Source organism: Pleurodeles waltl, chromosome 8 (genome assembly GCF_031143425.1).
Source record: "Pleurodeles waltl isolate 20211129_DDA chromosome 8, aPleWal1.hap1.20221129, whole genome shotgun sequence".
In the NCBI taxonomy this organism is placed as follows: Eukaryota; Metazoa; Chordata; class Amphibia; order Caudata; family Salamandridae; genus Pleurodeles; species Pleurodeles waltl.
The window spans coordinates 815,851,177-815,867,733 of NC_090447.1; the positions used below are offsets into that span (position 1 = coordinate 815,851,177).

At 41.8% G+C, this 16,557-nt stretch overlaps 2 protein-coding genes across 2 annotated transcripts in view; one reads left to right on the plus strand and one right to left on the minus strand.

Moving 5' to 3' along the window:
- Positions 1-15,864, plus strand: part of GPR183 (G protein-coupled receptor 183) — a 69,259-nt gene extending 53,395 nt beyond the window's left edge. The window contains exon 2 of the mRNA XM_069205080.1: positions 13,237-15,864. Coding sequence (XP_069061181.1) covers positions 13,264-14,349 — 1,086 coding nt within the window. The 5' untranslated portion in view covers positions 13,237-13,263 and the 3' untranslated portion in view covers positions 14,350-15,864. The remainder of the gene's footprint in view (positions 1-13,236) is intronic.
- UBAC2 (UBA domain containing 2) overlaps positions 1-16,557 on the minus strand; it is a 695,090-nt gene that overhangs the window by 473,067 nt on the left and 205,466 nt on the right. The window lies entirely within an intron of this gene.

Below are 16,557 nucleotides of genomic sequence, written 5' to 3' on the forward strand. Positions count from 1 at the left end.
AAGCACAATATACTTGTATTTATGTCACCCTAACATCTCAACTACACCAATAGCACAGTTGCTGTGTGGCAAGTAACATACACACTTTCCTAATGTATACCTGCCCTATACATGGTGGTGTTTCATTTTTCCTTTGTCCAATTGGGTTTGTGCTTTTGCACCAAGAATAACAATTTACTAAGTTTTGTTACCCTAATCACACCCTGTTTACTCCATCCTTGGTCCCTCAACCTATAAAACCCCTTCTATAGGCCTACAGAGTGGCCATCCTCCTCTCTGCTTTAGAAATATTTAAATGAGTACACCGCCCAGCTCTTATTACAACCTATAGGTATGAGCGCAATAAGTATTTATTTTAAAGCACACTGACCATTTAAATGAGGTATGTCTACATCAGCCACCACACACAACAGCTTTCAAGCTTGGCAGCTGATTGGCTAAGATAATTTGGGTCGCTGCAGTGTGTACATAGCCCCTTCGGTGCACAGTTGCCTTTGCTGAAAACCTTGACACTGATCCCTGTTTGGAGCCACTGTCAGACAAGCATGGGACTGCACCTCCCATGGTCTGCAGTAGCCCCACAACCACACGTGCACTGTTACGACGATCTGCACAGCCGCAGCGGGTAACAACTCAGAGGTTTCCTGGTCCAGTTCTGTAATTTTACATGGCTGTACCAGCATCGTTTGGCCTACAATAATTGCCCAGCAGCACTACATTTAGCATTTTGGCAACTAGATTAATTGATTGATGAGTACTTGGGAAATTACTCCAAAACTAGGGGTTACTCTTACTGGGCAGTATTGTTTTTCTTTTACCACATATGGTTACAGTAACCTTTTGTTGCCTCCCCATAGTGGACATCTACTTTGGGCATTAGGAAGGGTAGTTTTTTTCTGAAACCCAGGCACCAGAGTAGCTTTATATGTGACCTATGAAATTGCAGGCTGAGATATACAGGCAAAAGAGTATTGTTGATTGGCTCATATTAAATTAGTAAGTGACTACAGAGGACATCGGTCATCCACAGACTGGATGGTTGGTATATCCTTAGTGAGGGTAAGACTTGGGACCAAACAAGACATTGTGCATGTTTGTCTGTAACATTTACACGTGTGCTTTAGGAAAGTACCTCTTTTGAGATGATTAGCCCCCACCTTTTGTCTGATACTTTTTGTGGTTTCAAAGTTGTTAGTGCCCATGACCCCTGCTAACCAGGTTTCTCGGGTCAGATCTCTTTCCCAAAACTGTTGTGATGCACTGGCACAAATGGCAACACCTTCAGCTGCCACTATAAGTCCCTAGTAAATGGTACTTAGGGCATGGGGTAGAAAGGGAAGGCCCTGAGGGCAGCAGCACAGACTGTGCCACCCTCAGGGACCACGCATCCAAGTACACTCAGAACTGCCATCGCAGGCTGAGAGTGCTCTGCAATCTCAAAATGCAAAACAAACATGGCACACAGCCCGTTTGCCCTGTCCACTACACACTGCATGCAATAAAGGTAAATCACCCCTCTGGCAGGTCTTCCAGCCCTAAGGCAGGGTGCACTATAAAATATGTGTGGGCATAGATGTACGAGCAATATGCCCCTACTGTGTCCCTGCCAATCCTGGGGCCTAGTAGGTGAACAGAGCATCCATTTTACATACATGTGCTGGACACTGGTCAGTACAGGTTTCCCAGCTACATGATGGCCACTCTGCACCCTGAGTAGTTTGGTATCAAGCAACTCAGAATGATAAATCCAAACTGGTACCAGTATTAGATTTATTGCAAAATGTACCCTGGGGGGGCACCTTAGTGGTGCCCCCTGCAAAAGCTAACTACCCTGGCATGGATGCTGGCTGGTCACAACCAGCCTGCCCATTATCAGACAAAATTCTGGAACCCTGGGGTGAGAGCCTGTGCTCTCTGGGTCCAGCGAACAAAGCCCTTCCTGTGCAGAGGTGTTACGCTTTCTCCCCCAGGAATGTGCACAGCTCTGCCTATGAGATTTAAAGGGCATACCTCCCTTGAAACATAACCCCTAGCCTTGCTGCTAGTAGCAGATGGCTGCCCCCATTGCAATCCCCCACTTTTGGCAGGAGCAACAGTGGGAAAATGGACAAAGGACAGGAGGAGTGGCACCCCCAGCTTACACCACCCTTAAGGTGTTGCATGCGAGGTGACCTCTCAATTTCATTTTCTACCCTTTTGCACAGTAGGAAAATAGCCGCTCATGGATAGGGAAATGATCTCTGCCCACAGGAAGTGGTCTCATAGTGGGTGTAGCCACCCTAAGGTAGATGATCCATTGGTCACTGAAAGGTACTCCCCTAAATGCCCACTAAATGCAGTATTTCGTAGGCACCACTAGACCTGCAGGTCAGATTCCAAGGACAGAAGAAGGCCTGCAACAAAAAAGACCCAGGGCTTGAGAACTGTTTTCCTGATTCTCAAAGAAAAAGGCACCAAAACCTGCCTGCTGCACCCAGGACTCGACAATCGCCACTGTGGGGTTGCATGGATATCGGACAGACTCCATAAAACCGCAGAGGACCTCCACCCTTCTGAAAATTGCCAAATATCTACCTCCAGAGTGAAGTCATCACCTTGTGTAACGAAGAAGCAAAAGACCAGTGAAGTCCAGTTCACTGACCAGCCACAGACTGAGGAACCAGACACAGCAGCCAGACCAAATTTTACCCAACGGACCCAGAGGACAAATTCTGCAAGTGTGCCACGTTTGGTGGCACTATGACCTCCAGTGGCTGAACCGTGCAATAGCCAGGGGTACTGGACCCCAATGTCAGACACCCAGAAGAAAAGCCCACTCCGGACTCCCAAAGGACCAGGAGCAAGCCCCAGTTGAGGGACTTCAGGACATGTTAAAACAAACCCCCAGAGTGGCCCTGCTGACCTGTAATCCACCCTCAAAGTGACCTGCCTCCTGCTTCCTACGACACCTTTGCACACAGCTTTTGGCTCACCTATCTGCTCTGCACCCAGCCTCCCTGGCCCCTGCACCAGAGAACCAACTGTGGTCTAAGGGTCCTCCACCCCTTGCAACCTCTACATTCCAGCAGGACCCAACTGACTCACCTTGCAGTCTGCCTGTGTATTTCTTTTCCAAGTGAGCCCCGTAGTGGTCCTGCACCAGCTCCAAAGACTTTGCAGCTGCTACTCCTGCAAAAACCGGGAATTGCCTGAACCTCTACGACTGGTCCACAGGACTTCCTGACAACCTTGAACGAAAAACAAAATGAGACACTGATAAACACACTGCCTGATTTTAAATGCATTTTTAAACTTTTCTCCCATTGATTCCTACGGTGCGTAATTTTGCACAAAAGCAAGACACTTTCTAAACTTAAAAAAAAATCATAACTTAAAAAGTACTTACCAGACTTTGATGATCTTGGTCTTAAATGTTTTATAACATTCTGATGTATTTTTTTTTAAATGTTCTCGAGTAATCCCTCTGAGTGTGTGTCCTTATCTACTGATACTGTGGGTATAACAAATGCTTTCACTCCTCTCAGATTGGCTTAACTGCTTGACCAATCTATCATAAAAATTGGAGCGTTAGGTGGTCTAATTTTTACCTCTGTAAACCAACGTGTGATTGCCCGGACTCTCTGCATAGTGTACATGGTTTTGCACGCGCTACATAGAGAGCCAGCCTCCTACATGTTCCAGTGTGTTCTGTGATCTGCAGTGTCTTTTCAAGTGTGACCCACATATGAGGTCCTTGGCCTCGGCATGTAATATGTGCCTTTATCTGACGATTCCTGGCTGATAAAAAAATCCAGATTTTTGTTTGTGTATTGTTTTAGGTTTACTAGCACTAAGATCTGGTAGGATTCACTCTGGTCCTTCTAGTGCATGGTTTTAAAGTTTTACTATTAACTATTTGCTAGTCTAGGTCTTTTTAAGGTATCCTTAGCCCTGACGAAATCCCCCACCAATAAAGGCTACTTAGAATAAGGCAGAACCATGTTGGCAATAAGACAATGGTCTGAGCCACTGTGACCTCATTTCATCGCATAGCTGATTGCAAATGCACCAGAGGTCACCGCTAATAAAGGTGGAAACCCGGTTACCTCTTGGTACTTTTAACTTTATCTGGATCCCCCTGTTTTGTCCAGGAAATTATCTTATTTAAGAACTCTCTCCCTCAGGTTTACTATCAGGTTGAGTCCGCCCCGGTGGTATTGTCCTACCAGGGTGAGGAAGGTTGCCATGATGAAGAATGTCACACTATGTGAGTGAGGCTTCCTCTTCTAATGAGATTAGCCTTTCTTTTCCTCTTGGGCATACACCTATCCATGCCAGAATCTTGGTAATTTAGTGATTTGTACCATAACACTGATAAAAATAGTGTTGTAGAGGCCACCATACTTGTGTTTTGAGGAGTTAAGAGCACCACACCATAATACTCCAACAACATTATATCCATTCCAGACAAAAATTGCACTCTATTGTAAGTAATTAAACTAATAGGCACACCTTTACAGAAGTATATTTCCTCTAAAAAGTCCAGCACATTATCACTATCTGCTTCTTCTACTACCTTCACCACAGGCTACCAGGAAAACAAATCCATAACAACCAAAAAATGTTTTTGTTGCACTCGAGTTGAAGCCATAACATCCACAGCAATACACTCCCCTGGCTCTTCTGGACCCCACATATCATACATGAGTGGTCTCAATGTCACCAGAGTTGTAGAACAGGCACACTTTGCACATTCTTTTACCACTCGTTCGATTGCCACATCCATACCTGGCCACCAATAATGATTCTTTATGGCCTACTTAAACTTCACAATTCCAAGATGTACTTTGTGCATTTGTTCCATAATGGGTGCTCCTAAATTCCATGGATGCTCCTACATTACTGGGTGGTACTGTTCTTCCATCCTGGACAATGTACTAATTTTCTACAAAAAGTTCATTCCTTAACTTCCAAAACACTCTTACTTGTCCACCCAGTTACTTTCTTTGGCCATCTGACTTAATATACTCTTTCACATCACACAATAATTTGTCATTAACTTGTCCATCAACCCATTCCATTTTCTTGATAGCTGGTTTACTTCCATCACACACCAAGGTAATCTGACAGTTCTCTCATACATTACATTACATTCACACTCCACCATTTGTAGCAGCATCTTGGACAAGAGGTCTCCCACCACATTTTTCCTTCCAGGCATATATACCATCTTGTAAACATAATCCTGCATTGCATTGATATTCGAGATAACCTTGGAGATGCACGCACCAACCCTTAAACAGTTACCAACTGCACAAGTGGTTTATGGTCACTCCTGACCTCTACTTCACTATCCCACATAAATATTCTATAAATGATTGAGTGACCACACACAGGCCAATGCTTAACGTTCAATCACTAAATACTCTTCTTCTACTGGTGACATGGAACGTGATGCGATGGCAATAGCCCATTCTCTAATCTTCTTGTCCCTCTTACTTAACCGAGCACCCAATCCTAGCTTACTAGCATAAGTAGTTATTGTATTGTGTGAGCATGGATCAAATCGTAATACCTGCTGTGGCTTTTATTATGTCATCCTTTCAAAATCCTTTTGGCACTTGCGACTCCATTCAAATTTGCTATCATTTGTCAACACTTGCATTATGTCGAACGATTTCCCAGATACATTTTCCACAAATTTTTAATAAAATTCTACCATCCCTAAGAAAATCTGAACATCATCTCTTTGGCGATTGTGCCAACCTAATCGCTTCCACCATGCGGGTATGAGGTTTAACACCCTCACCACTAACTTCATGGTCCAAGAAACTCACACTTCCCACAGCAAACTTACACTTTGCAAACTCCACGGTCAGTCTCTCATCCTCCAGAACACACTGTTTGCAACTGTTCGTCATGTTTGATTTTACTCTTCCAAGTAACAAATATAGCACCTTGGAAACAATACACACGGTGACATTTTGCAAACAAATGAAACATAAGCCTCTGGAAAACCGCAGATGCGCACCCACAATGCATGTGTTTGAATTGAAAACGCCTATTACGAGTTATAAAACCAGTAAGCCTTCCACATTTGTTTTCTAGGGAAATCTGATGCTAGGCAGAGGACAAGTCAAATGTAGAAAAAAACTAAACTCCCCTCAACATAGTTAACATTTCACCAATTTTAGTAGGGGAAACTGACACAGTACATTGTTGTTCAGGTGCCGGCGATCTATGCACAGACACATTTTCCTACTGGATTGCCTTGCTGCCTCCACCAGAGCAATCCAATCAGGTGACTTAATTGGTTCAATTATATCAGCCTGAATCAGTTTTTCGAGTACCTGTGTCACTTCATTTCTCAGCAAGATTAGCCTGCTTCGTACCTAATGTGCCATTGGTTCCGCATTCTCTTTCAATACAGTGTGGTGTTCAAATCCATTCAACTTCCCAATTGTCTCACAAAAAACTTTTAGAAATTCCTTTAACATTTCTTTTCCTGTTGTTTCTCTGTCATTCACCAACAATACCTGCTCAGGGCTATTTGGGTACAATAATATGTGTAAATTACCTTGATTGACCCATCAAAACACTGAAGGTTCCTTCTGAGCCACATACAACTTCCCAATTGTCTTTCTTCCTTTAAATCATAAAATCAATACATGGGACCCCAGTATATCTATTGGTTCAGTGCCATACCCTTCACAATAAATGTCTGGCTCACACAATCTTTCCCTCAATTTATTAACAAATCTTTCCTTTCACACCCTCTCCTCCACAATAGTATATGGTGATCTGGAGTCTACCACCACATCTATTCTTACACCACCAATATACAAAATACATATCGTTTTTTTCTTGTGACCAGCTTCTTCCACAATATTAAGAATACCACTTTTCCTTTCTCGCATTACACATCTCGTCTTCTGATCTTCCTCATTAGTTGCACGCACATCATCATCAGTTGATGTGCCTTCACCAGATACACACTTAACTTTACTATTTTTCCTCCTACACACTTTAGCAAAATGCTACAAGAGCCGCAACGTTACTTCACAGCAGAACACATTTTAGAATATGCCAGATGGTTTGAACTGTCAGAACAATAGCACATCTGAGAGCTTTTTCCCAACGCTTTAAAGTTCTTAGACCTAGCAATCCTTTTTCCCATGTTGCTCTTCACATTGATTTTCCAAACCTTTTCACAATCCCCACCTTGCGTACTACCTTTAACAACTTTTGCGCTCCTAGAAGAAAGTTCTGCCTTATGCGTAATCGCCAAAATACCCTTCAAATTCCCATCTCCATTCACCCACAACCAGTCCTGTCTAGCTGGATCCCTACGGCGCTTTTCCAATTAATCCCTGATCGCCACTTCCTACAACACCCCAAACCTACAATCAACAGCCAACTTAATCAAGGTGCTCACAAAATCATCTACAGTTTCTTGTTCTGCCTGTTTTTTCTAGAAAAACGTAGTTCTGGTAATCTCAATGGATACTTGGGGTGAAACGTATGCATCAAACTCTTTCAGCGTAGTTTCAAACACAGTCTCATCTCCTGCGCCACCCTGCTTCTGTACATGATCACATATTTTCAAACCCTCTGATCCCAAGGACTGCAATAGAATATGTTTCTTTTGCTTCTGAGAAAACATATACTCATCAATTGTTGCAATATAATTAAAAAACACTCTTTCCACTTTATCCATGTTTGAGTGGAACAAAACACTTTAGGTGGGTTAATATTTAAACTGTGCGCAGACATACTCCAAAATAATGTGCACTAGTTCTGTGATATCCCTTCTCTCCACTCCAGGGTGATTGCATTATCCACACTTCAACACAATATAGTCACAAAATTCAAAGTGCTGTGACCAAACTCCTCTCCTTTCAAAAAAAATGTCATAGATTGCCCAAGTATGTGTAATACAATGTGTTACAAAAGATGTAACAAAATGTGTATCAATACACACGGTCACTATATCCCGTTCTCACTGAAGCGACGCAAGCAACCTCCTGTTGCTGTAATTAAATCAGTTTCCATAAAACATGCTGTCACGTTGGTTCAGCGTGTCAAGCGTGTTCCCACAAAGCACCTGTGCATGTTGCATTTCAATGCAAAGTCCGATGTTCACCTTCCAAGTTCCTGCACGCACTCGGGTTTCCTGCTGTATTCCAAAAGCGTGGATGTGCTACTGTTTCAAACGATAACATGGCCGACCAATAGCCTACGGTCAAATTGCCGAAACAAAAAAAAAAATGGCAAGGACAGAGTTCAAGCTCACCAATGGAGTGTGAATTCTGATGAGGCTAGACAAGTCTAGAGACACAGAGGTGTGGAATTTATTAAAATATCTACTTGTCCATGGGACAGGTTGCTTCTCAAATCTACTTGTCCTGTAAAAAGATCTACTTGTCCCTTTGGTGCCATGTAGTGTGGCGCCAAATTATAGCAGCAATCTCATTATGTAAGAGCTCTGATAATAGCCTCTCTGATTATGCCAGGGCTACTACCATAGTAGGGCTTGAATACTAGCAGTTTCAATCCCTACTGTAGCAATTTCCTTATTTTTCCACCTTTCTGCAGATCTGCATACTGGGGCTGGAGGAAGCAGTAAGCAATAGTTCCAGGGCTGGAATGCCTTTGAGTCTGCAAACCTACTAACCTGCATGTTTTAAAGATTTTCACCAGCTTCTCTCTAATATTTTCCCATAATAAGAAAGGTTGGACATTTACTCCTGACAATGGCAGAATTAGAACTTCTTCCAGGGTTGGGAAGAAAGTGGCTGGAGGGAAAATGAACTTGCAAATGCTCAATAGATTTTCACATGAGCAAATCTACACATGCGTATTTACCCATGCTAAAATACAGTTCACAAATATTTTATAGGGGTACGAGATATACCATGGGTGCACTTTTGTGACTTTCTTTAAGAATTTGGGGCCACATGTAGGTAGGTTCAGATTTGTGACCCGCAAATTGCGAGTCGCAAATCCGAATGTAGGATGGTGTCCCTGACACCATCTGTGATTCGCAAGGGCTTCGCAAATGCTCACCTCATGAATAATCATGAGGTGGGTCGCAATTTGCGACCCCCTTGCGAATGGCGGCCTCACAGGGATGGTGGCCTGCTGGAGACAGCAGACCACCATGTCTGTGACTGCTTTTCAATAAAGCAGTTTTTTTTTTGTAATGCAGCCCGTTTTCCTTAAATGAAAACGAGATGCATTACAAAAACGAAAAATGAAACGTTTTCGTTTCATTTTTTCAGAGCAGGCAGTGGTCCGCAGGACCACTGCCTGCTCTGAAAAAATGTTTACAGTGACATTCACAATGGGGAAGGGGTCCCAGAGGGACCCCTTCCCTTTTGTGAAAGTGTTAGCACCCATTTGAAATGGGTGCAAAGTGAGATTGGTTTGCGCCCGCATTCGCAAAACAATCCTACATTGCACTGCGAGTCGCAATTAGGAAGGGAACACCCCTTCCTAATTGCGAGTCACAAACCCGTTTTGCGATTCGGTAACCAGGTTACCGAATCGCAAAACTGGGTTTGTGCATCGCAATGTGCTTTTTGCACGTCGCAAACAGCGAAAGTCGCTGTTTGCGACATGCAAAAAGCTACCTACATGTGGGTCATGGTCCCTAATTAGGTCTGGTGTTAACAAAGACATTTTGTTTTTATTAAACTTCTATTTCTCTCTCTTTCGGCTGGCTTTACTGTGAGTGATCGCATTCTTCTCTTCCACAAGGAGCATATTGGCACACAAAGTAGTTCTGTTCAGTGTCAGGAACTACAGTGGCAATCAGTGACGTAATGAAACTGGAGGGTGCCCCTTTGCAAAGAACATGGAGGAGCCCCCTCTCCAGACTCACTCAGGGCAGGTGCTGTGCTGAAGGGGCCCCCTGGAGGGCGGCTGCGGGGCCTTTGTTATGCCACTGGTGGCAACATGTGCTTTTAGAGTTCAAAAACGTTTTTTTTTTTTTTTGCCAGTGTTTGTTACAATGTTGAGGACCTGGTAGCTCCCACAACAATAAAGTGTTACAAAAGCCATGTCAAAACAAGACACGCATTGATGAAACTAAAAGACTTATAAAAAATATGTCAGATCAGTTGGCTTTGTCAGTGTTTGTTTATTTTCATGCTTCCCATAATCGTGTTGAAAATGGTTACACTGATTTTCCATTAGAAATATTTTTGGGAAATACTAGCATGCATCAAAACATTTTACTAAATGACACTTCATTTGCATATAATCAGAGAGCATTCTGGGAGCATTATACTTAGCCTCATAGCCTAAACTTTTCAAACATGTGTATACACGTTTTTTTTTTTTGTACTGGAACCAACGTCAGTAGTGAAGTGTGACATTAAAACATTTATTTACAGCACTCACCCTAATAATGAAGGTTTTCAAATAATGAACCATAAATACAAGTTCGAACAGCATTATCTCTTGGAAACACATTACCTCAACTGCAGAGAGTTCCACTCTCTGTAAACAGGCAGCCATAGGGTTTGTGCTGCAGAGGGTTGGGTCTCCTTGTCCCAAGGACAAAGTAAACATAAAATCTTGTTGCCCTTGACCCCAAACAAGATGTCCCGGGCGTCGGGCGATAGGTATTCCACATCCCTGGAGACACTATCAAAATGCCTCAACCCTGTTCATATGTAAAATGATGTCAAAGCAGTCCATTCTCATGACCAGTGCTACCATCCAGAGCAGAGGCCATAATTCACAACTCGTTGCCAAATTATTATTGTATAGAGGACACCAGGCAGGTAATTTCTTTGACTTCTTTGGGCAATCACAACACATACAACTTCATGGAATCATTGTGTTCAACTGCTTCCTAGTTTGAGTGTCCCCAACATTCTACTGCTGGCCATTATATATCCTCCCAGAACCTTCACAAAACAATCTACATGATCTTACCTCTTTACATAATAACCACTAACACAAGAACATGTGCCTGATGCCAATGTGTTACATTACTAGATAATGTTGAAAGAATGTTTCCTTCAGATTATGCAACTTCTTCCATTCTAGAACCCCCCCATAACTACTCTGCACTAAACATTCCACCTGTCTCATAATGCACTTAAACACATATTCTACTTACCAACACTATCATGATACATTACTTTGCAATATTCCGAAGCAATATAAGCACATATAACTGCACTTGAGGCATGATCATGCCTACCTCGTGAGGAACAGAACGTGAGGAACAGAACATGAGGAACAGATAGATACTCGTCCTGCTTTGTAGGTCCAATCAGTTGAACAACTGCAAAGCTCTCAGTTGTGGGCAGAACATGCACTCTCTACTGTCCCAGCCCATCCATGCAAGAGGGAGCAGGAAGAACAGTCTTACCCACCCCACCCGATATCCATCGGATCTCATACACACAATCATCTGGGTCAGTGATTCTATAAAGAGTTATTTTAGATGTTTTTAACGGTTCCAAGCACCTGCTTCCAAAACCTCAGGATTCTAGGGCATCTATCAAATATAAATGTCCACCCTTTTTCTCAATGCTCCCTACAGCACCTGTCTGGGCACCTGAGATGCTATTTATCAGGATTCAAATACCACCTGACCATTAATCTCTATGCAGTCTCCTTATTCTGAATCAAAAGGTTGTTTTTTGGATGTCAATTCAAAGGGTGGCCCTATTGATCAACAGTAATCTCTGTCTCGATATCAGCCTCCAAATACCGCTTATAAGCATGGCCACTTTCAGTCTGATAACTCCTCCCTCCAATACGATCTAATAAATGAGTGCATCCAAAGGCGGACACAAACGTCGCAAAAGTAGTTCTGGGTGAACTGGCTACTTATTTATTGTGTAGTTAAAAGTACCACTGACCTAAATCTCATTGTCAACTAAAACGTACTGTTGTGTGCACTCCTCAAATTACTTAACTGAATTCCCTTTTTGTGATCCAGTTATACAGCTCCCAGCTGAGGTTCTGCGTAAAATGTCCCTGATGCGGAGACAATTTTAATAAGACTGTATAAAAATCCTCCAGATAAGCACTCCACAACTGGGGCCACTAGAAAGCTGCACATAGTGTTACAACAGTACAGGACAGTTGGCAGAAGACTCCTGCAAAACATTTCACGTTCTAGTACATTGCCTTCAAACAAACTGATGTACCTTATGTAAACGTCAGATACGATTTTGATTGGTTTCGAGGTGTAGGTCAGATTTCTATAAACTTATTCATTTTTTAATGTCATACTTGCATCTGGAAGCCTAGAATGCCCTAACGGCAGCTTAATGGCAGCTTAATCCACACACCTTAACAATTGCACTTGTGTAAAAATTAGTGATCTGAAATATGGGCAAGTCACATTTAATTACAAAACTATATCTTGCAAACTTTTCATGGAACTTTATGAAAATTTGAGAGGAAAAAATGTGCAATTTCGCCCGCACTACACCTGATGTTTCCAAAGTAATGCAATGGGAAAACTTCAAGGTATATCTTAAGCCAGCGTTTGCAACTGTGTAAACAATCATGACGAAAACACTATAAAAAAAAAAAAGTTGAAAAGTATGAAAAACTATTTTTAATGAACAAAGTAGCCAGATGTGTACTCAAAATCTATAAAAGCAAATATCTTGTGTTAAGTACCAAACCAGGGTCTAGGGTAGTCCTGTGTGACAGGATATGAGCCCTCACATTTTAACGCCACCGTGGCACCAATACAGGATGTGGCTTCTTAACCTAGGCCAAAGCTGGAGCACAAAGATTCAATGCTAGTGTGCAATAGGCTCAGTTTAATTATTTGAACACTTTTATTTTTCAATAAAAATTGAGCAAAACAAGTGATAATACACAAGACTGAGATTCCCTTCACTGAGTCTATTTATATTAGAAGTTGTAAGACTATACAGATACTTCTGCATAGCTAGGAAGGGAAAACAGATGATAAAATAGATAATAAAATAGATACTTTCTAAAGTTTAACAGAAGTTCAGTACTTTTTGAAGTCATTAAATCTTTTCACCTAAGGGAAAATCATGCTGCTCATTACATAGAGAGAAATGTATCTGTAAAGAATTGAAAACGCTGAACTATTTTAATAGTAATCAGTTTCAAAGTGTACCACATTGTGAAACATTTTCATTTAATTTCTCCACTATTTGTTGATTTGATATCTTTATGTAATTGCTTCCTGGTGAGTAAAAAACGTGACAAGCATGTTTATTTTTGGTTCTGTTCTTATTTTGTCAGAATTACGAAGCAAGACTCCACGGCGGAATGGCTTCAACTGAGTTTGCGACAACCATGGTACCGAATAATTCAACCAACCAGACTGAAACATGTGATCTGTACGTTCATAAAAATTCAGCAAAAGTAGGCCTACCCCTGTATTACAGCCTTGTTTTCATCATTGGAAGCTTTGCAAATGGATTGGCTTTAATTGTCATTTATCAAAACAGAAAAAAAATCAATTCAACAACCCTTTATTCAATCAACCTAGTTATTTCTGACATTCTTTTCGCAGCTGCTCTGCCCACACGGATACTATACTATGCCTTGGGATTTGACTGGCCATTTGGTGAGGCATTCTGCAGAATTACTTCTTTCTTCTTTTACATCAACACGTATGCTGGAGTAAATTTCATGACCTGTTTGAGTGTGGACCGGTTCTTCGCAGTTGTCTACCCCTTCCGTTACAACAAGCTGCGAAGAGTCAGAAACGCAAAGTATATCTGCTTTTTGGGCTGGTTCATTGTCTTCATGCAGACCGGTCCTCTCCTGCTCCAAGAAATGTCTAAAGATGTAGGTGGACATGTTACATGCATGGAATATCCAAACTTCGAAACAATACCGCACTTGCCGTTGATGTTGCTCGGCGCCTGCTTCATGGGATACATTTTACCCCTTGTGATAATACTGTTTTGCTATGTTCGAATAAGTAATAAGCTGTGCCAAGCAGCGAAGGATAACCCGCTAACCGAAAAATCAGGGTCAAACAAGAAGGCTATTAACACAATCATTTTGGTAATTGTTGTGTTTTTGCTCTGCTTCTCGCCATACCATGTGGCCATCATCCAGCACATGGTAAAGAAGCTCGTGTACGAGCCCACCTGCTTGCAGCAGCAGAACTTCCAGATCGCCATGCACATCACCGTGTGCTTGATGAATCTGAACAGCTGCCTGGACCCGCTGGTCTACTTCTTTGCCTGCAAGGGGTATAAGCGTAGAGTTATGAAGCTGCTGAGGCGGCAGATCAGCATCTCTGTTTCAAGCGCGGCCAGGCCAACTCCTGACGAGAGTTCACGGGATGTGGTAGAAACCCATTTGATGATGGTTTCAAGCAATGGCAGCAGAAAGTACTGATGATTCAGGAGTTTGAAATTGTATTTTTTAAATTCTGTAAATACTTCAGAAAGATGACCAGAAGAAGTGGTATAAGATTGTCCAGAACAAAATGAATGTAGGATTGTATTGGGCACCAAAGTAGACATATACCTACCACAAGTAGGGGAACTCTTTGTCAAACTTACACTATTGTTCAACAAAGTGTGTGTCGAATTAGGTTTTTTCTTTTTTACTTCTAGCCAGGAAAATGGAACCATGATCCATTTGTAATAATGTTAACAACAGAAAATGTCTATTGCTATAAGTGCCACAGGTACCAGCCTCGAATCACTGTAAATAATGCGAGCTTCGATACTCAGACAGAGTATAGCTTCTTTTAAGTGACACTGGAAGAATGGGAGGTTCGGTAGACGAGCCACGTAGCTTAAGTGGAAAATGTTCTCGGAATAATATGAATTGAGTGTACTACACACAGTCACAGCTATTCAGTAACCCTTAAACGTACATTCTCCACTTGGACGAAAGAGGTTATGTGGACTGGACATAAGGATGAGACTTTTGTATGCCATGCACAACTTTCTCTAGAACAATTACACTGTAGACACCTTACTCAAATTGCAGAAAAAAATGGCAAATTAAAAGGCTTTTAATCAAAAAGAGGTACCCTAGAAAGTTCCCGGATACCCAACGTACCTGTAAATATTGTACCAGAACCTTACCAGAGCTTTAGTGTATAACATATAAACTCTAACAGAGGTTAATTAACAAACGTACAACGTATAATATTTGTGTTTTCATTACTTACAAGAAATACATAAAGGCTTTTGAAACGTAGCTAAATTGCAACACACCCGTCTGATGGAACGGGATTTTAAAGTTATTTGCCATGTAACGTTGGGCCACATGTTAACTGCTAACGACATTGCTTCTATCGCAGATATATGAACATTTGACAGGCAAACAGACGACGGACACGGCACCTAATGATATGCTTTAGCTTATACACTTGCATTGTCATTTTAAAGTATGCAAAAAACGTATTTTTAATATGTATGAAGCGTGCAGGAAAAACTGTTGCAGCCGCAGAGTAGTGACATACTTTTATTGTATTGAAAACAGCATCACTGAGATCGTCTCTCTGCTTCATACTGTTAAAAACATAGAATAACTGAACCCGTCTTGCGCTTTGTATACCGCAGTGTATAAAATGGTAAACTTCCGCGCCAAAGTGTTTCGGTCTATTTTTAATATTAACCAAACACAACTAGAAACACAAAGATGGCGAGATCTAAGAACTTGTTAAAAATTATGTTGGTTAGAAAATCAATACCAATAAATTAAATAAAAAAATCCATGCTGAAACACAGACTAAATTATGAACTACATTGTAGGAAGGCGTGACTTGTATATAGTTGATGTTGAGGATAACCATCCTTGTTCAATGTCATGAATTTTGTAAATAAAGAAGGAGATACACTCTCGATTGAAAAAACGCCATAATACTATGATTTATGTATCAGCGGGATCACCGTAGACTGCACTGTAATAAAGGTAAGCATTTCTATGGCGCTTCATAAACCTTCGTGGGATGTCTGAGCACATTTTCAGACAGGTAGCACTGTACGTCGTAAGGCAGTGTGTGGTTGGCAGAGTGCTACAGTTGTTGTGGTCCTACCTGAGAAGTTTTTCAGTGTACTGCGTGAGTAGCCTCAGAGGTGTTCTTATCTTGGCCTAGGGCTCTGTCATTAAGAAGGTAGGTATAAGAGAAGGATGCACAAATTACAATTATAATTACAAAGCACAACCTTTAAAGGCTCTGATTTCACTGCATTTCCTGCTGGACCAAACAAGTTCAATATTTGGAACAGGGGTTTGCACCCCAAGTCTTTTCCATGCTCCGGAAAGCTTATAAAGGTGAGCGAGCACCAACTGGGTGAGCACAAGTCAGGTCCTGGTTCAAACCCTAGCTAGAAAGATAACATGCACATGCAAGGGTGATAGACAAATCACTTAGAGGACTTCTGTAAAGATAGTACAGGAAACAAGCATTTGCAATGCAAGAGGTCTTGCGTTTACGTGAGTTAGAGCTATTGGCGTTGTAAATGACAATGCCTTTTACCCTTGTTAGGGTCGAGTCTGTGATGCATGGGCTCGTACATGCGTTTCGCAGCGAGACTCTTTTGTATTCAGAAAAGGGCTCAACTTCACGTCAGTGTTTTTTATTGG